The sequence below is a fragment of the Scyliorhinus canicula genome, chromosome 4 (assembly GCF_902713615.1).
Source record: "Scyliorhinus canicula chromosome 4, sScyCan1.1, whole genome shotgun sequence".
Lineage (NCBI taxonomy): Eukaryota > Metazoa > Chordata > Chondrichthyes > Carcharhiniformes > Scyliorhinidae > Scyliorhinus > Scyliorhinus canicula.
In genome coordinates, this window is record NC_052149.1 from 221921183 (window position 1) to 221942970 (window position 21788).

At 44.4% G+C, this 21788-nt stretch overlaps 1 protein-coding gene across 1 annotated transcript in view; it reads left to right on the forward strand.

Annotated features, from left to right (window-relative positions):
• LOC119965393 (coiled-coil domain-containing protein 69-like) overlaps positions 1-17486 on the forward strand; it is a 75474-nt gene extending 57988 nt beyond the window's left edge. The window contains exons 3-9 of the mRNA XM_038796113.1: positions 5942-6153; positions 8430-8529; positions 10585-10658; positions 11128-11229; positions 12609-12728; positions 12842-12939; positions 16935-17486. Of these exons, the coding sequence (XP_038652041.1) occupies positions 5942-6153; positions 8430-8529; positions 10585-10658; positions 11128-11229; positions 12609-12728; positions 12842-12939; positions 16935-17118 (890 nt within the window). The 3' untranslated portion in view covers positions 17119-17486. The remainder of the gene's footprint in view (positions 1-5941; positions 6154-8429; positions 8530-10584; positions 10659-11127; positions 11230-12608; positions 12729-12841; positions 12940-16934) is intronic.
• The last annotated feature ends 4302 nt before the right edge of the window (positions 17487-21788 follow it).

A 21788-nucleotide genomic window follows, 5' to 3' on the forward strand; every position in this document is an offset into this window, starting at 1 on the left:
ATTCTGGGAGTCCTGTGGGAGCAATGGGGTGGGTAGGGTGGGGGGGGGGATGGGATGCAAGGGGATGAGTGTGCACAGCTTGTACAACCTGCCGCAGTACTGCCTATTGAGACAACAGAAATCCAGGACAAAACATATGATGAAAGGCCGATTTACAGGACGGTCTCAGAAAATCCAGGATTATTGGTCACCCTCTCCATGATCCTTCCCATCTTCAGTCAGCTTGGCCTGAGTCCCTCTTCAATCTGAAACCCAGGCTAAATGTAATACTGGCAGTAACCATTGCCTCCCCAGTGGTGCTGCTGCAAAAGTGCTGCCTGCCTCTGATTGGCTGGCACCCCTTGATGGGCAGGACCTTTCCCCCAGGCCCTTCATCCCAGTGCGGCTGAACTGCCGTGTCAGACTGACGGAGGATGCGGCAGGCCTTCCTGAAATGGGGCGACGCAGGGGTCGTGTCCTCGGGCAGCTGAGACCCCATTGCCTCCATAGGATTGCGCCCTTGAGAAATAGGCACTCTGTCCATTTTGCACAATTTGCTTATATTTTACTCGAAATTCCCTTTTTAGATTGCGTCGTTTTGAGAAGCACTAAAATTGGAACAATGCCAAAAGGCTGAAAATGTGTACAGAGGTCATGTGCAGCCTGCTATTGGGCCAGCTGTCACATGTTTACATTTAGACTGCCTTTATCACAACAACTGCAGACTGAGTTCTCTTTTTTTTGTGCCTTGCTAATCCACAAACATTTATCCGGCCTCCCGCCATACTGATAGGTACTGCTAACAAAAGTGGGGAAAGCAGTTACTGAATGCAGTTCTTTGTGGAGCAGTGCAGTGAGAGCAAGTGTTGAGCATTGACACGTACATTTTCTGCTTCCTTTGCAATGTCAGTGTTGACTGTGAGCATGGTCATTGCTGGAAAATGTTTGAGGACATGTGTAACAATCAGTGCTTGACATATTGGCACATGACTGATGCCAATTTAATTATTACAAATGCACCAATCAACATGTTTTGAGCTTATTTCTCAGTTGCTAACAGGCGCAGTTGATCATTGATATGTTTTGAAAGATCAGGCTGGAACGACACCGTTTACTGTGAATGGTGTGCAACCATCTAACTAAAATGATGTTCAACCACATTGAGACTATAGATAATTAACAATCCTGCAAGTAAAGGCATAAGTAAACATGAGCACGATCCAATGGCCACGTTGTGCCCGAAAAGCAGCTCGCATAGCATGCCCGATAGAAGTCAGGACACCTCACTCCCGGGATCTACCCAGCTTGCAATGCCTCATGAGACATGGTGATATAAATCCTGCCAATTGTGGGCGGGGTCACTTTTTAGCACATCTGCATATTAGAGCGAGACAGCTCGTCTCACTTTAATAAATGTTTTTTATTCAGTTTTCATGTTTTATATTGAACAAATTACAAATTGTTAGAGAGAAAAAAAAAGAACACGCAAAAATTAACATATATATTTACAGGTAAGCATCTTCGTAATAATAACTGTGGCCTCCCCCCTTTAGCCGGCATACATATTTTACATTCCCCAATATGGCCGAGGCACATGTTTATTGGCATTTATTTACAGTTTGGTTTTGGGCCTTAGCTAGCCATCAATCCCCCATAACGAACCCGTAGCCCCCCCCCCCCCCCCCCCCCCCCCCCGCAACCTTCCCCCGATTCCCATCCATTTTCCCCTGATTCTTGGCCACCCGACTATTCTTCCTCTTGTTCGTTGGCCACAAACAGGTCCCGGAACAGTTGCATGAATGGCTCCCACGTTCTGTGGAAGCCGTCGTCCGACCCTCGGATGGCGAATTTGATTTTCTCCATTTGGAGAGATTCCGAGAGGTCGGACAGCCAGTCTGCAGCTCTGGGCGGTGCTGCTGACCGCCAGCCAAACAGGATTCTACGGCGGGCGATCAGGGAGGCAAAGGCAAGGGCGTCCGCCCTCTTCCCCAGGAATAGATCTGGCTGGTCTGAAACCCCGAAGACCGCCACTATCGGGCATGGCTCCACCCTCACCCCCACCACTTTGGACATAGCCTCGAAGAAGGCTGTCCAGTACTCCACAAGTCTGGGGAAAGACCAGAACATGTGGACGTGGTTGGCCGGGCCTCTTTGGCACCGTTTGCATCTGTCCTCCACCTCCGGGAAGAACCTGCTCATACGGTTTCTTGTTAAGTGGAGTGGACCTTAAGTGGAAACTTACTTCCGCTCCCATGTCTTATGGTCTTATTGGGGAGAGAGCGGGAAAATGGAGTTGAAATCAACCATGATTGAATGGTGGAGTGGACTCGATGGGCCGAATGGCCTTACTTCCGCTCCTATGTCTTATGGTCTTATGGTCTTAAGTGGGCTCTATGTACCACTTTTAGTTGCGTCAGGCTGAGCCTTGCGCACGTGGAGTTGGAGTTGACCCTATGTAGTGCTTCGCTCCAGAGTCCCCACCCTATCTCCATCCCCAGGTCGTCCTCCCATTTCCTCCTTGTTGCGTCCAGTACGGTGTTGTCCCTTTCTACCAGTCGGTCATACAGGTCGCTACAGTTCCCTTTCTCTAGGATACTTGCGTCCAGTAGGTCTTCCAGTAGTGTCTGTCGTGGCGGTTGTGGGTACGTCCTTGTCTCCTTTCGTAGGAAGTTTTTGAGCTGGAGGTACCGCAGCTCGTTCCCCCCAGCTAGCCAAAATTTCTCTGTCAGTTCGTCCAGTGTTGCGATCCTGTCGTCCGTGTATAGGTCCCTGATTGTCAGTGTCCCCCCCGTCCTGTCTCCACCTTTTGAAGGTGGCGTCAGTCAGTGCTGGTGTGAACCTATGGTTGTTGCAGATGGGAGCCTTGTCCGACATTTTGGTCAGGCCAAATTGCTGCCGCAGTTGGTTCCAGGATTGGAGGGTGGCTGTCACCACTGGGCTGCTGGAGTGTTTTTTGGGTAGGGATGGGAGTGCTGCCGTGGCGAGGGCCCGGAGGGAGGTCCCCATGCAGGAGGCCTCCTCCACACGCACCCACTCGGCTTCTGGCTGCTGGATCCATCCCCTTACTCGCTCGGCTGTTGCCGCCCAGTGGTAGAATTGTAGATTCGGGAGAGCTAGCCCCCCCCTGGATTTTGTTTTTTGTAGGACCTTCTTTGGGATCCTAGCATTTTTACCCCCCCCCCCATACGAACGCCATGATAAGTTTGTCCAGCACTTTGAAGAAGGCCTTGGGGATGTAGATCGGAATGGATCTAAACAGGAAGAGGAACCTGGGCAATATGTTCATTTTGATCGTCTGGACTCTCCCCGCGAGGGAGAGTGGGAGTGTGTTCCATCTTTGCAGGTCCTTTTTTACTTCCTCCGCCAGGCTGGTGAGGTTCCATTTGTGGATCCCTTTCCAGTTCGTCTCACTTTAAAATGCAGTTTCTCGAAGTACCCGAGGTGTTGGGATCTCTCCCCACAAACGGAGACCAGACGAAACAGCACTCTTAGGGGTCTCCCACAGGGGATCGGAGGCCCCCAGGTATTCATAGAATTTACATTGCAGAAGGAGGCCATTCAGCCCATCGCGTCTGTACCAGCCCTTGGAAAGAACATCCTACTTAAGCAGACATCGCCACCCTATCCCCGTAACCCAGGAACCCCACCTAACCTTTTTGGACACCTAAGGGCAATTTAGCATGGCCAATCCACCTCACCTGCACATCTTTGGACGGTGGGAGGAAACCGGAGCACGCAGAGGAAACCCACACAGACATGGGGAGAACGTGCTGACTCTGCACAGGCAGTGACCCAAGCTGGGAATCGAATCTGCGACCCTGGAGCTGTGAAGCAAACATGCTAACCACTGTGCTACTGTTCCGTCCATAACCACTGTGCATCGTGCCGGGTGGGGAACAGAGAGAAGTAGACCTTGGAAAATAGGCAACAGGTTTAGATAAAGGATCTGGATCGGCGCAGGCTGGGAGCGCCGAAGGGCCTGTTCCTGTGCTGTAATTTTCTTTGTTCTTTGTATAACCACTGTACTACCATGCCACTCATAACCACTGTGCTACTGTGCCACTCTTTGGGCAGGATGGCACCCTGGCACTGCTGGTGCCATCTGGGCACCCTGACAGTGCCAGCCTGGCACCCTAGCAGTGCTATCTGGGTGCCAGCCTGGCACTGCCAGTTGACATGGGCACTGCCAGGGTACCAAGCTGCCATTTTGTTTGTGCTGCCGATTCGGCCGTGGGTGCCCTGCGTGGGTGTTGGAGGGAGAGTGGGGCCAAGGACCCTCCCATAGTCCAGTGGGGGTTGGGAGGGATCGGGGCTTGCAGTACTCTGAAGAGTTCCAGTGAGCAGAGCCCCTCAGTGTAGAAAATGGGGCTATGGGCAGCCTGGGCTGCACGATTCTAGTGGCGTTTTATAGCCATGTGATTCTCGCCCCTGCGAGCACCGGGAATCGTGTGGCTAAAGGTGCTCACTATGGAATTTTGTTTCCATTTAGTTGAACTGCGCCCTAGATGTAGAAATCTCTCTCTCTGACTTTATAGTGAAGCTCTGCTGCATTGAACACAGCTAATTCAGTTCAACAGTCTCATCACCTGGTGTGGAGGCTCAAACTTCCCATTTGCATTCATGATTCTACGTCCCAGTCCGAGGAAGAGTATTGGCCATTTCATGCTGAGCAGAAAAGGTGGCCGGATGGAAATGCTTCTAGAAGCCTGATCCAGGGCAGCACGGTGGCGCAGTGGGTTAGCCCTGTTGCCTCACGGCGCCGAGGTCCCAGGTTCGATCCCGGCTCTGGGTCACTGTCTGTGTGGAGTTTGCACATACTCCCCGTGTTTGCGTGGGTTCCGCCCCCACCACCCAAAGATATGCAGAGTAGGTGGATTGGCCATGCTAAATTGCCCCTTAATTGGAAAAAATTAAATGGGTACTCTAAATTTATTTTTAAAAAAGAAGCCTGATCTAAATGGGAACAATTACTGCTCTTTGGTAACTACGATCTCAGACCATTTTAACCAAGCTCATTTGAATGGAATGCCAGTTTGCCTTCAGTAGAGAGTAAAAACAGGCGAGGCGTCAGTTTCTTCATGAAGAGTTGGTTACAATCACACCTTCTTATGCCCACAGAAGAAAGGAAATGACCGACGTTAAGAATTTCCTCACAGTAATAAATTTAGTGATCACATTATCTCAACCGTTTGGGTCAGACTGTTGTCAGACAAATTTTGCTGAATATTCAGCAAATGATTATGGTATTGATTCAGTTTCTATCTGCTCCCATCCATGCGAAAGGTCTGCAGCCATATTGTTGGGGCGTCGGCTGGTTTGTGATGCAGAGCAACACCGAACAGCATGGGTCCAATTCCCATACTGACTGAGATTATTCATGAAGGCTCCACGTTCTCGAGCTTGCCCCTCGTTTGAGGTGCAGTGATCCTCGGGTTAAATCACCACCACTCGGCTCTCAAAGGGGAGAGCAGCCTCTGAGACTGCGGCAGCATTTACCTATCACTTAAGATGCACGAGGAAATGGAATCATAGAATCGATACAATGCAGAAGGAGGCCATTTGGCCCATCGAGTCTGCACCGACCCTCTGAAGGAGCACTATACCTAGGCCCAATCCTCTGCCCTACCCCGTAACTCCACCAAATCTTTGGACACTAACGGACAGTTTAGCATGGCCAATACACTTAACCTGCACCTCTTTGGACTGTGGGAGGAAACCGAAGCACCCGGAGGAAACCCACACAGACACTGGGAGAACGTGCAGACTCCGCACAGACAATGACCCAAGATCGAAATTGAACCTGGGTCCCTGAAGCTGTGAGACAGCAATGCTAACCACTGTGCCACCATAATAATGTGAAAAGACACATACATAGCTCATGACTTGTTGTTCATTAAAATCTCTTCACCAATAGCTTTTAGCATTCAATAATCACCTTGTTTTATTTTTCTTCCCCCTTCAGATGCACTCGGAAATGTTTCTGATCAGCTACAGAAGACAGACGCTGCCTTTCCCGGGAGACACGAGAAAGAACTACAAGGGATTGAAGAGGAGCACAAGAGGGAGCTTACACGAGTGAGGGAGGATCTAAGTTCCACTCATAGCGCAGAGAAAAAACAACTTCAGCAAATACACGTAGAGGATATCCAAAAACTGAAACAGGAACTGCAAAAGGTTTGAGTTATAAATAAAAGCTGAAGACTGGTGAATAGTTCCAGTTAATTCCGATTAGGTTATTGATGACAAAAAATGGCAGATGGCGACATGCAAGTTTGTAGCCTCTGCCCAATTGTGTATCTTTTATCAGGTAAATTTTAATTAATACACCCTGTTCCTCCAATGCTGGCCTCCCGTGTATCGCCAATTTTAATTGATCAATCATTGGTGACTGTGCTTTCAATGGTCTAGGCCCGAACTCTGGATTACCCTCCCTACACATCTCATCTAATGGATGTGATTTAACGGAAAGGAATCAGAGTCCTGTGTCGAGTGCGTTTATCCGGGTGTTTCCTGGTGCTGGCAGCGGAGAGAACGACCCTGCTATTAAACGGGGCCGTGCTTCATATCGGGTCCTCAGCGAGGAATGCCATGCCGAAGCTGCATTTAGTCCCATTTCCTGCACTAACAAGCTCCACTCGCCTGTGCAGGATGAGATTGGGGCACCGTTAATCTCTGAACACCCGCACTATAGCCTCCTGACCCCCTCCAATGCACCAATTTACCAATTAGGGGATTCTCGAGCCCCCCCGCATCCCTCCTCATAAGGGCATGGCAACCCCGGGCCCTATCCCCAGCATGGGTAAGGTACCTCCCAGGCACATTTGCACTGCTAGCCTAGCACCCTGGCAGTGCCCCCTTGGAACACTGGAATTGCCAGGGTGGCACCCAGGAGGCACTGCCAGGGTGCCTGGGTGGCTCTGCCAGGGTACCAGGCTGGCAGTGCCATGGATACTGGGTGGTATTGGGGGTGCCAGGGTACCATCCTGCACAGAGCCCAACCACCTAGGGTCCCCCGATCACCTGGGAAATCCCCACCCCCTCAAGTGCCAAGACACCTGGTCGACACTGGTGGAGACCAGTGTTAAATGGCGCTCGCTCGGGATCTCCAGGGTACAGGCGTTAGTTCCCACGCCTTGGGTAACTCCGGCACGAACATATTCAAGGACATCTGACAGCACATTTGAATATACAATTCTGGATGCCCATTGTGGGCAGGTCCAGATCGCAATGCCTCTCGCAAGATTTAACTTGGGCCGCAATGGGGCCGGTAGATTGCGGCCAATGTCTCCGTGGCTAGGTGTCATACTTTGTTTATAATGTTCCTGTGAAGCACCTTTTGTCATTTTATTACTTGAAAGTCGCTATCTCATGGTAGGTTATTGCTATTGTTTTATAATGGGCAGGAAATTGGGTGCCCATCCAAGTTAAGCTTATTGACTTCTAGACTCAATGTTCCTAAATGTTTAGCTGGACGAACTTGTGACTTATCCAAAACTGGATGTAAGCAAGTGATTTGGTAATACAGAGGTGAAGCGAGGAGGTTTAGGGGTAGAACTGGGTGTGGACAGGATACATGTGAAAGCTGTACAACAAGGCAAAAATAAAACTTGCATTTATGTAGAGCCTGTCAGAACCTCAGGTAAAATTTGTCCAGGACATCAGGACAATCTCCCTGATTCTTCAAAATAATGCCATGGGATCTTTCGCATCCAACTAAGAAGGCAAACAGGTTCACTGTTTAACATTGCAGTAAATCAGATCAGTGGTTCAGGTTCAATGACAATTTGGAGATGCAATTTGTGATGATCAGATGGCTCGGGGAGGAAGAAAGAGAGGCCAATATTACAGTAACCTGGACAACAGAAGAAAAGCATTGGAGGTGGATGGTCTAGTTGACTTATGCTGCAATTAATTTGAGGGGGATCAAGGAAGAGTAATGTGCTATGGTCACAGTTACACTAACACTTCCATCAGCAACTATATGAATTCTCAATGCATCTACAAATGTTGAGCCTGACTGATCTGTTGGGTAAATCACCACCTTCTCGAGGACAATTCAGGATGAACAACAAATACTGGCTTTAACAGCAATGCCCGTATCGCGTGAATGAATGAAAAAATCTGCGCAGGAGGAACTTGAAATTGTAAATGCTGGAAGTGATCAGATCCATGAAAAAATACTTTGGGTGTAAATCCTTCAATCAAATTTTGTTTTAGAAGAGTTTCGCTAATGCAAAGGTTCTTGGGAGAAAACAATCACCATTTCAAGTTGATCTTCCGTTCAAGGATTTAAACAACAAATGTCCAAAGCTCGTCTCTTTTGAGACACCCAAGTTCTGATCTGTCAACCGGTTATTTGGATAGCACTTTATGTCATATTTGTACCTTGGCAACAGGGCTGTATTTGTTCAAAAGTAAATGATTAACAACTTGTTTTGTATATTCTTTAGAAAGAAGCCACGCAGTTAGACGCCAGAATAGTGGAACTAGAAACCAGTCATTCTGAATATGTCAAGGTCCTCAGGGAGGAATGTGAGGCTACAATAGCAGGTAATGGTTTTATCAAGTGCATTCATGCTTCTCTGAATGAGGGCAAGGTGAGGTTTCTTTTCCATACGAATGATGCTCTTCGTTGCTTTCCATTAATTCAAAAAGAACACATTGTAATCCAAGTTAACTATTTATACTTTTCATTCCAGAAAATACAAATGCAAAAGAAATCACAAACGACAAGAAAAATATCCCTAATCACTGTTTTATACAAAATGCATATTGCTTGTGGAATAAACTCAAAAGCAATTTGTAAACTACCTTTGGAAAGAGAAAAGCCTATTTATGTAATCCTGACTAATGAAAGCTGCTTTAGCAACAGTTTCCATAGCAATAGTAATCGGTTGATCCACAATATGTTAACTCTACACTTACCTGAAAACAGGGTCACGCCTCTCCGTAGTTTTTCTTTTAAGGAAGCTTATTGCCCTGGACTAAATTGGCCACTTTCATATTTACTGCCTCGATTGCCTGCACCAATTGGACTCACTGTTGGTCCTTTGCTCACTATCTTTCATCCTGATTCCTTGCCACAGACTTGAATTCTGTCCCCTACCATGGCTGAGGTATAAGGGAGTCCCTGGCCCTGCATTACTTTTAAATATTCTGACACTCTTTCATGTTTCTAGTAGAGGAATCTACCTCTCAACATTATCAACCCACTTTGTAATCTACTGTCATTAATCTTCCCTGTTAGCCGTTCCTTTAACAACATTATAATTTGCTTTCCAAGTCTGTCGTCTTAACTGGAGAGGTTTGAGTCTAGAAACTTGATTATTAGACTTGATTTGACAGCCAGGGGCTGTTTAGCACAGGGCTAAATCGCTGGCTTTGAAAGCAGACCAAGACAGGCCAGCAGCACGGTTCGAATCCCGTAACAGCCTCCCCGAACAGGCGCCGGAATGTGGCGACTAGGGGCTTTTCACAGTAACTTCATTTGAAGCCTACTTGTGACAATAAGAGATTTTCATTTCATTTTTCATTTCATTTGAACTAATTTGAACCAAATGCAGTGTTTTACTTTATGATCACTGATTCCAATACTTCAGAAAACGTTATGTGAAGAACTAAGTTATGCTATTTTAGTGATTTCTAAAAGGTGATCACTGATAGTGCACTATGCCTCAAAGCAGTAGATAGCCAGCATATTTTACTGACACCCCAACCCTATTTCTACTGACAACAACGTGCTTCGGTGACCTTACACTGTTTTTTGTAAAACAGTCAGCTTTATGTGATCTTGGCTACTTGTCATAGAAACTGCCCAGTAATGGAAGTGAACATCTGTTATGCCAGTTTAACAATTTGCCAGCTTGTTCCTCTAGCAATTGAATGCAAGGAAGTAGCTCAGGATCATTTGGCCCTAAATGCAGAGTTGAACTCAACAGATGAAACTTCCAACAGTGGAGACAGCGCCTTCTGTTCAACTAGAGCCTCTTAGCAGCACAATGACCTCTGCATCCTAGCATCAGATGGTTATTGAGTTCCTTTCTCAACAAGAGGCTGATGTGCCATTGAACACTTGTGCCAATTTCAAGATATCAACGTGGTGTTTGACAAAACCTTCTGCGGGTGATCTGGATAAGGTTCAAAAGAACATGATTCTTATCTTCCATCTCTCTCTTGCACATGGACGACAATTAATTCCAGATGGAAGTGATGAACATCCTTTCCCTGTAATGGAACCCAGGCAGCACATTGTCCTCGCTATTAACCTGCCAGCTCTGAATCAGAACATATTGAACCGAAATGAGACACAGTTCTGCATCCTCTTTTGAGAGATTGGAAAATAAAGTGAACTCAACACTGACCTTCTTATTCTGGATCATGTGGGTTCCATTTTGAGCCGTACAGAATAGAAAAGAGAACCTGTGTAGACGAGGATTGAACCATTAACCCAGCATTTTCCCGTCTACAAATTGTTTAATCCGGGTCTTGATCAAAAGTGTTATGGTTATGAGTCAGCAGTTTAATAGATTGAATCATTATGTTTAAAGTTCAGTATTTTATTTACAATGCTACTGTCCTATAAAATGCTGCCTTTGCTTTTACTAGGGTTCATCAAACTACATAAACAGGAGCAGAAGTCATTGACCGAGTCCTTTACGAAAACTAACAAGTGCCTTCAGGTTAGTTTTTATTTTATTTATCTATTTTCTTACCATTTTTCTGTCCTGCCCTCCTCTCCTGGAGAAGCTGATTTCCTGCTAAGTTACCATTCCATGAGTTCAGGGTGCCCACCTGTATTTTGTCCATATTTTTATCATTCATATGTAAACTTGGAGAGCAAGTGCCAGAAGGTAATGGCCAATATTTTCAGGATGGTGCCATTTCCCGTGCTATCATCCGGAGTGTTTCTGCCGACACTGTCTGACGTGCAGTGACTTCACATGCCAAGGAACGTTAATTGTCCGCAGGCAGGAGTCCTACGGGATTCTCCCGTTATCTCGCCGGGACCGACACTTTGAAAAAAACTCAGAAAATTCCACAAAAAGTATTCTATTAATTCCAGCCTGGACATCTTGAATAATCTTATGCTAATTATTTGGTCTCAATAATGACATTCTGATCCAGTTCACTATTGATGTTCCAATAAAGGAAAAAATTGAAGAGCTTACTGCCCAAATCAACTCATTTCAAAAGAAGACAAAGAAAATTGAGGATGCAATATTAAGAAGAGATCGCAGCAAAGACAATCAGGTATTTTGGGCTTTAGTCATGTGAATACAACAAATATAACAAGATGTTAAAACCTCTTGTGCGAATGCTTAACAATACATTATCTTCCTTTGTGTAGTAATTTTGACTGGAATTAGTCGGTTTATTTTGATTGTATGACTGCCACACTGAGAGTCCCTCCAAAGCATGTTCTCAATAGAAAAGCGAAAGTTGATCACTGTTTTTAGAAGTCCAGAAGGATTAAAGTTGACAATTACAGTTTATTTCCCTGAACAGTAGAATGAAAGGCATGGGGAAAGTGCTGAATTTAAAACTAATCTGCCAAAGCAATATTTCAGGAAGCAAATGTTCATTCCATAGAACAGAATCTAGAACTAGAACAGAATCTAGAACTGGAACAGAATCTAGAACTGGAACAGAATCCAGAACGGGAACCGAATCCAGAACGGGGACCGAATCCAGAACGGGAACCGAATCCAGAACTAGGGCTCGCTGATTAAAAATAATTAAAAACAGAGATGAGGAGAAATTAGTGAGCCATTGGACCTCTCTGAAAAGACAGTTTTAAGGCAGAGGTGGATAGAATCTTGGTAAGCAAGGGGGTGGGTGGGATGCTTGAGGTTCCTATCAGGTCAGCCATGATCATATTAAATGGTGGAACCGGCTCGAGGGGCTGAATGGCCTACTCCTGCTCCTTGTTCTTATGTTTGTATGTTCCTCAGAGGACAGTGACGACAATTGTTATTGATTCATTCAAATGCAAACTCGATAAATTTTCTCTCGTGCAGCATATCAGTAATTTGGAACGTGGCAATTGCTAAACATAACATGCTTAGGAGAAGCAGGTAACTATAGGCCAAAAATATCTCGCACCACAGGTTTTCCTTGCTTCTTGTCTGGATCCATCGTGGACTAAATGATAAAGTGTCCAATAGCCATGGTTAGTCATTATCATTGTACTATGTGACTATCAGGATGATTTAGAAGGAGAAACAGATGGATTTTGTTCCTTTTCAATCTAGCCATTCCTGTGTCATTATGTTCCTATCACTGTTGCAAATACATGAGTAAGTTTGTCAGTCTAATGATGTCCCTTAGGTGTCCCAATCTAAGGAAGCCCAGATTTGGCAATAAGTCTGCAATAGTCCAAGTGAATTTGCTCCTATTGTCATACACAGATTGCCAAATGATCAGAGGCTCAGAACTGCCGGCGTAGGTAGACCTGGGCAGATAGGAGCAGATAAGATATTTTACACCTCGTTAAAATATACAGATCCAAGAAAGAATTCCACTTTGCGATTTTCTCTCAATAGATTAAAACAGGTAAGAAGTCTGTATAGGTTTCCTTATAATCTCAAATGACAATCTAACTCTTTAGAACTCTGTACTTTAAATTGCAGGACTCACGTCCACCAAACCTATTCTGGGAACAAGAACTGGAGAGTTTACACTTTGTGGTGGAGATGAAGAATGAGCGAATCCATCAGTTGGACAAGGAAGTGTTACGGACGAAGAATCTGGTACATTGATTTGTTTGTCAGTACAGAGAGAGCTACAGTTTGTGATAAGTAGTGATTTTTGCAGTAGCTGAGGTTTCATTTTCTGATTAACACAAATGTTTTATTGTCATCAGATTGAAATAAATAACTTGCTCGAGGAGAAAGTTAAACTCCTTCAACAAGAAAATGAGGATGTGAAAGTTCGTTTAACAAATCAACAGGCCTTTGCAAGGTATTTTCATAAATCCAGTAGTGTTTTAATGTTCTAGTTTTAGTTCTTCTGTGAATTCTCAGATGGTATCCAGGAATGGGCACCTTGACATAATTCAGGACATTGGTACATTTGCACGGGCAAAGAATATGTTTGGATTCACTTTTGATTCTGCTTGGAAACTAGGAAAGCAGCTACAACACTGGCATCTACCCGACAATATGGAAAATTGCCCGGGTATGTCCCGCCCAAAACAGCAGGACAAATCCCAATCCACCCATCAGTTTATCCTCAATCATCAGCAAAGTGTCATTGACAGTGCTCTCAGAGGCACTTGTTGAGCAATACACTGCTCACCGATACTCAATTGCTTGTTTGATCAACACCCCACCCTGCACTTTAAACATTCACTCCCTCCGCCACAGTCACACAGTAGCAGCTGCGTATGCCATCTACAAATGCATTTCAGCAATTTGTCAAACCTCTCAACAGTATCTGCCAAACCTCCAAGAAAAGCTGTAATTGCACGAAAACATCTGTACCTGAAAGTTCCCCTCCAAGTCACATATCATCCTGACTTGGAACGATATTGTCATTCCTCCATTGTTGCATGCCAACATCCTGGAACTCCCTCCCGAACAGCACTGCGGGTGTTCCCACAACACATGGATTGCAGCGGTTAAAGGCAGCTCACCACCTCCTTCTCAAGGGCATGGGCACAAATTGCTGGTCTTGCCACACATCCCAGAAAAGAACAAAGAAAAATTCAGCAATATGTTGCTAGAATTGTGCAAAAAAGATGCAAAAAGTATTTTGAAGGATGATGCCAGTACTGTGAGAGTGCAACTGTCAGAAATGATTAAACAAACTGGGGCTTTCTTCTCTTGAAAAAAGATGTGGAGATGCCGGTGTTGGACTGGGGTGGGCACAGTAAGAAGTCTTACAAAACCAGGTTAAAGTCCAACAGGCTTATTTGAAATCAACAGCTTTCGGAGTTCTGATGATGAAGGATAACACTCCGAATGTTTGTGATTCCAAATAAACCTGGTTGGACTTTACCTGGTGTTGTGAGACTTCTAACTCTTGAAAAAGGATTGAGAGGTGACCTGATGGAGGTCTTTGAAACCATGAAGAATTTTGTTTGATAGACGTTGAGAATTTATTTACACTTGTCCAATAACCAAAACTAGATGTCATAAAGATAATGGTCTGGATATTCTAAAGAGTGACAATCATCTTTGGATTGCCACTCTGCTTGAGCTTTTCCCTGACTTGATGTAGCTCTACATTTCTTGCCAGGTCTTCCAAGTCTGGCTTTCGCAGAAATGTGGAGCAAATTGGTCCACAGAGAACTCCATTTGAAGCTCTGTAGAGTTGGGGGAGGACAGGACATACCCATTTTTAGAGCGATGGCTGCCATACAGTAGTTTTAATGTTCAGTGTTAATGTCAGTGAGTGGGTGAATGAGCGAATCAGTAGGATCATAGATTGGGTAGGTGGGTGAGGTGGCAGGAAGGTGAAGATAGGAGGTCGGTAAGATTGCAAGTGGATGAGGTGGTAGATGAGCAGAGTGGCAGGTTGGTAAGATGGTAGGCGGATAGGGTGGTAGGTGGGTCAGGGATTTTTGGGTCGGTTCGGGATCAGTCAGGTTGAAGGGTGTCATGGTGGCGCAGTGGTTAGCATTGCTGCCTCATGGTGTCAAGGACCCAGGTTCAATCCCGGCCCCAGGTCACTGTATGGAGTTTGCACATTCTCCCTATGTCTGCGCGGGTCTCACCCCCACAGCCCAAAAGATGTGCAGGGTAGGTGGATTGGCCACGCTAAACTGCCGCTTAATTGGAAAGGTTTTTAATAAAGAATCAGTCAGGTTGGATCAAGTGGGTGGTCGGGTGGTCATGGGGGTAGTGTGGTTGCATTGGGTGGGTGGTCGGTATGTCAGAGGGGTAGTCAGATGGTCAAGAGGGGTGGAAGGGGGTGGAGGGACAGAGGTATGATCAGGAGGGCAGTGGCACTAGACAGGCGGTCTGGGCTGTCTGGCCATCAGGAGAAATGGTTAGAGTGTTAGTCAGGGTGTCAGATAGGTACTCAGGTTCTCAGGATGGGTAGTCACAGGGTTCAGGGAGGTAGTGAGGGAATCAGGAGAGTAGTTGTGGTTCAGGGAGGTAGTCAGGTCCTCAGGATGGGTAGTTGGGGGGGGGGGGTGGTGGTGTTCAGTGAGACAGTTGGGGGATCAGGAGGGTTGTTGGGGTTCAGGGAGGTAGTCAGGCCACCAGGAGGAGTAGTCAAGGGTTCAAGGGGGTTGTCGGGGGGTCAGTGTGAGTGATGAGGGGATTAATTATGGAGTTACCCAGCAGTTAGGCTTTTTATGTCTTACAGTTCCTTGGTAACTATCCAGATAAGTACATCGGAACTGTCTGAAGTCTCTGATTCCAGCTCAGATAGAGACTTTATCAGATGATCCCTGGAAGTAGTGAATTAATTACCATTCGGAAGTTCAAACTTCCCGCACAATTGCCATAAAGGGCAGCGTAGGGTCCCAATATACATCTTGGATGATTGATCCCGCCTCGGAAGCTCCAGATGATTTGGTACAATGAAATCACAAAACATCTAAGAAGAAACCCAGGAGATACTTCTCTACTTAGTGAGTGGCGAGAATGTGGAACACATACCAACATGGAGTGGGAGAGATGATTAGAATAAATGCATTTAAGAGAAAGCTGGATGTGCACGTAAGGGGGAATGGAATTGAAAATATCACAGAAACATAGAAATTTTTACAGTGCAAAAGGAGGCCATTCAGTCCATTGAGTCTGACTGGCTCTCTGAAAGAACATTCCACGTAGTCCCACTCCCTGCCTTTTCCCCATTTCCTTGAACATTCTTTCTTTTCAGAAACCAATCCAATTCCCTTTTGAATACCTCAATTGGACCTACCTCCATCGCCATTTCACAAAGTTCATCCCAGCCTCCATCCATCCTTTGGGTGAAAAATTCCTCACACCACATTTACTCCTTTTGCCAATTATTTTGTATCTGTGCCGTTTAGTTTTTGATGCTCTCTTGAGTAGGACATTTCCTCACTATTAACCGAGTCCATACCCCTCAGGATCTTGAACACCTCCACCAAGTCCATCCTCAAAGCCACAGTTCTTCATTCTTGGAATCATTCTTGTGAATCTCTTCTGTACTCTCTCCAATGACTTTGCATCCTTCCTCAAGTATGCTGCCCAGAATTGGATGCAGTATTCTAGATGATGCCTAACTAGTGTCTTATATAAGTTCAATGTGACCTCCTTACTCCTGTACTCAATGCCCTATTAATAATGCTTTATTAACTGTTCTCTCAACATGCTCTGTCATCTTCAATGACTTGTGTACATCAGTCTTCCCCTTCCCTGCACCTCCTACAATGTTTTCACTTTATTTTATGCCGTCTCTCCATATTCCTCCTGCCAAAATGAATCATCTCACAATTATCCGCATTGAACTTTGCCCAACCACCAAGTGTCTATGTCCTTTTGAAGTTCAAGACTATCTGCACATCACAGTTGACAACTTTTCTTCACATTATCTACAAATTTTGAAAACATGCCCTGCACACCAGTCTAGGTCATCGATACATGGGAAAATAATTCCTGTCTCTTAATTGCATTCCATTAACTCTGGTTGCAAAGTGAATATTAGACTTGATTTTAATGAGTATTGAGTGAGTTCAAACTGAGCCCATTAATGTGTAGACATCAGATAAGGATAGGATGGAACTTTGTTGTGATTTTCTTCCCTTCTCGATTGATAGTCTGTCAATACTCAGTGTCCAGGATCAAATGTAAAGAATGGTTATTTGAGATACTGGACAACTGCTGACACTCAGGAAAGATAAGGAGAAAAGTGGAGAAACTGAAGACAAATGTTTCATTTGTGGATGTAAAAAAAATACAGACACATTAACTATTTGAAACATTATTTAAAACTATGCATCAGTGCTAATTTTATTCTAAATTGTTTTATTACAGGCAATTATCCATGGAGCACGATGTCCTGCAACAGACTTTAGAGAAAGAAGCTATGGTCAAAGAAAAACTTTGTCACGAGAAAGATGAACTTACTTGGAAACTGCAAAATGGCAATGTGTCACCTACTGTAGAGACGTCATGGAAACCACTTCACTCAGAGTCATTGGAATTATCATTAAGGTGACAGTAAAGTATTGGAAAAACTGGAATTTCACATCAGAACTCAACAACCTTGAGATTGTCCTCCTCCGAGACAAGTTGGAAGCGTCTACCTCAGAATGCTTGGTTTTGATTGTCTCAGTGGATTTGGGTCCTGAGCTGATTCGAGACATCAGCTGATTTAAAATAGTAAAATTGCATTGCATTTTTAAAGGGTGCATTGCTGCAATGTTGCCATGAAAACATCAGTAGAACCAACAACGATTTGGATGAAAGGATAATTGAACTTGGTTTTATATGGTCCATCCTGTACATTTGTGAAACTGTGATCATGAAGTGAAAGAGTTGCGGAGTTTAGCTCTGAAACACTTTTATTAAAGGGCATTTGCTGTTTGTTTTGTGTCTTCAAAATTTCAAGATACGTAAAAAGTGTTCTTGGCTTTATGAAAATTAGTCTTCCTCGACCCAAACATTCTTTCATTTAAGGAAAGCCAAACCTGAGTTTACTTTAAGTATGTTACAGCTGAGCCCTGCAACAACAAGTCGTCATGGCCATAGTTATGCATTTCATTCAAGTAGCATCTGAAAGTGATGATGCTCAGTAGAAAACCTGGTTGGCTTAATAGGACGAAAGTTATATAATTATCTAGAAGGTCAGAAGAATGATAGCCCGACTTGGAAATTCTTAATTATGATAAATTGGAAACTGTCATTATGCACAAATAAAAATAGGAGTTCATCTAGAGATTTTATTTGCAAGTAAATCATGGCTTGTAAAATACAGAATAAGCCATTGTACAAAGCCAGATGCATTCGCTGAAAATTAGAACTTCTACTTATATCTCAAAACACAATTACATGCATTCTGTAACAACACACTCGTATTTACCATGAACGGTTTGGTGTTAGAATCTTAAGAAGCTTCCAATTGCTGCTGCAAAATGCCATCTGTATTCTTCGGATTTTCCACAAAGAGCATCTTCTTTTTAAATTTAGAGTACCCAATTCATTTTTTAATGGGGCAATTTAGCGTGGCCAATCCACTTACCCTGCACATCTTTGGGTTGTGGGAGTGAAACCCACGCAAACATGGGGAGAATGTGCAAACTCCACACAGACAGTGACCCAGAGCCGGGCTCAAACCTGGGACCTCAGCGCCGTGAGGCAGCAATGCTAACCACTGTGCCACCATGCTGCCTTCACGAAAAGCATCTTCAATGAAACTGTTGGGAGTTTATAAGATTCATGATAAGTGTAGACAGCCTGCATTGTGCATGGGTGTTACTGTTTGCCCATAGTCCCAAACATTTTAGACAGCCTGTATTATCGTTGGAAACTACTGAAGACAGCCTGTGATAATTATGAAAGTGACAAAAATCCTCACAGTCTTTGTGGGAACTTTGGAGGAATGCTTCCAATCCCCATAGAAACAGCCTGAAATCTCCATGTCCAAATTTCCATTGGCTGTCACACAATGTAGCATAAAACCTTCCAAAGTGTTTTCTAATAAACAAACTCAGGGTAGTGCAAATATTTCTATAAATTACACACACAATACTCGAACGGGATTTGAATAAGAATATGCAGTCCCCTGAATTATGATGAACCCAGTAGTATCGTTCAGTAAAATAAATGAACAGCAATATGTTAAAAATGACAGGCAATCAGAAAAATACAGAGCTGGAATTAGTAAAAGTTATATGATGCAGGAAACTATATAAAATTAAGCACTTTATTACCTTAAAGAGAATAATGTGTAGGATTTCGATTGCCAGAAATTTGTATTTAAAATAAATGCAAGCCAAAAGATTCAATCATGAAGCTCCAAAGGTGAATTGGCTGCTGCAGTTGTATTTCCTTTAGGTTTGTACAGCCCTTAAACCCTGATGTTTCTAGCTATGGGTAATGCCACTCATGTCAAGGCAGTTACTTGGGGAAGCTCAGGGTGTTGAGACTGAGGTCAGTTTACTTGGCAGAGTAGCAGAAAGAGGGAAATACATTCAGTATATGTTTTGTATCGAAGCCTTCTCCTTCAACCCCACAGCATCAGTGCTGCAATCAGCATCATCCCCATGGAATTTACTGAGCATATATGACAGGTAAGAATATTAATTGATCTGTGTTTTGATAACAGTACACAAATAAAAACTGTTTATGTTAAAGTTGTTGCGTCTCATTTTCTCAGGCACTTTAAAGGTTACACATTAAAATTCTTGAAGCTAGAAATCGAATGATGACCAGAAATGGAAAAAGGGAGTAGTGTCAGAACAAATGAGCATGCTTCCAGTTTTCAATGGTGAACTTTTAACTGACTCATACAGGTATCGAAAGAAAAAAATTCCTTGGGTTTGTTGTAGACCAGAGATTTATTGCTGGGATTAGTCAACAGCTTCTTTATCATTGTATCATGCAATTAGTGGGATGGTAGAAGACAAATTAGATGGACATTTTTCATAGTTGGAGGGACGATACAGATCATTGAATCATAGAATCCCTGCAGTGCAGAAGGAGGCCATTCGGCCCATTGTTTCTGCACCGGTTCTTGCTCCGATAGCGCACCCTATCTCGGCCCAATCCCTGCCCCTATCCGCATATCCCCACCTACCTTTGGCAGATGTTGGCATAGCCAATCCACCTAACCTGCACATCTCTGGACTCAGTAAGAAGTCTTACAACACCAGGTTAAAGTCCAACAGGTTTGTTTTGAATCACTAGCTTTCGGAGCACAGCTCCTTCAGCAGGTCATCTTTGGATTGTGGGACGAAAACAGAGCACCCGGTTTTTAAAAATTTTCCCCCATTTAGTTCTTACTATCATTCCCTAAGTTCTATAGAGGAGGATTAAAGTTTGACAGCTACTTTTCTGAAAGTTGTAGAATTCACGGAATTCACGGTGAGAAGATCGGAACAGGACAGGAAGGAGGGGGGGGGGGGGGCGTCTTCGTTATCACTCAATTTCTTGCCGAGAATTCAGTTAACGCAGACACGGACAAATGTGCAAACTCCACAGTCACCCGGCGTCAGAATTGAACCCAGGTCCCTGGTGTGAGGTAACAATGCTAACCACTGCGCCACCCTTGATCAGCCATGATGTAACTGAATTTTGGAACAGGTTTTAGGGGATGAATGGCCCCCACTTCCATGTTCCTAATTATGTATCTCTCTATGTATTTCTGATTCTGGAGTTGATTCAATGAAGGCAATAGTTGTAATAAAAAAACTAATTGTAGTCATCCTCTGCCTTTAGAAACATACTAACCACAGTGCCTGGCACAAATCCCGCAACTGTGAGTTAGAAGGTCATGTATTCAAGCCCTACTTGAGCACATAACCTGGGCTGAGATGAGTGCAGTCGCCAAGTAGAGCTGGATTGCCACATATACCATCCTTATAATCCCACATTAACCGAGTTCTTGTGTATTGGTTCAGACGGACTTTACGGATGTCATGGTTGAAAGAAAGGCAAAAGAGCTCGCCCAGGGCCCTGATCAACATGTCTCTGTTAAACAACACCACCAAAAAGAGATTAACTGGTCATACATCACATCTTGTAGTCTTGGTATATGCAAAATGGCTAATCCAATTACAGTCACTGGACTTCAAACTAATCTTCATGAACTTTCTGACATTGCTAAAAGAGATAAGATAAAGCATTACATAAATGCACATTTTTCTTTTAACTGCGAGCTTGGCATTGATTGTAAATTTGCATTACGGTGACACATTAAAGTTAGCTAAAACTGTTAACCTGCTATTCTATCATAAATCCATCACCCACATACATTTAATGGCTCTCTCCCCTCCTTTAAGACGCTCCTTAAAATCTAACTCCAGAAAAAAAACAGTTCGGACCATCATTCTTATTTCCCTGTTTTACTGGTGTTCCAGTTTAAAGTATATGAGACCAGTATTCCCAGATCCCTGTTTTACGTTTTTCTTCCTAGCTTGACCAAGCATTTTGTCACAAGCTCTGATATGTACTTTTAGTTCATTATCTGATCACACCCCGAATCACAGATTTGTTACAACGCAGACCGTTCAGGTGATCGTATCTGCTCCGAATGTGCAATGGCTTTCCTACAAATAACCTTAGGACTTTTTACAGCATTAAAGATACTGGGGTACATTTTCCAGGCCCACCTGCTGCAGGAATCGTTGTCGGAGCGACAGAAAATTTGGCGGATATTTGAAAGATCCGTTGACCTCGGGCAGGAATGTTTGGTCTCTGGGTGGGTGCATGTGGAAAATCACCCCCTTGTATAAATGCAGGATGTTGTTGTTCGAAAAGTGACTAAACCTACTGATGCACTATCAATTACGCAAAGACGAGAGTAGGATGTAATCAAGGCTTTATTACACTTGAGATGTGTGGCCCCCTAAAGCAGCTGACGAAATGGCTGCTGTACGGGGTGCACACATAATTATACTCCGCCCATTGGGCGGAGCCAGCAGGCAGGGATCTACCCCCGTACCTGTAGTATAGGGGCCCTACCATAAAGCACCTATAACAACATCCTCTATATACAATATATACATCAGTGGTGACTACCACACCTACCATGGGCGGGATCCTCCGCCGGCGGGATGCTCCATTTTGCCAGCGCCTGGGGGTTTCCCGACAGTGTGGGGCTGCCCCATAATGGGAAACCCCATTGACCGGCAGGCATAATGGAGAATCCCACTGGCGAGTCGGGGC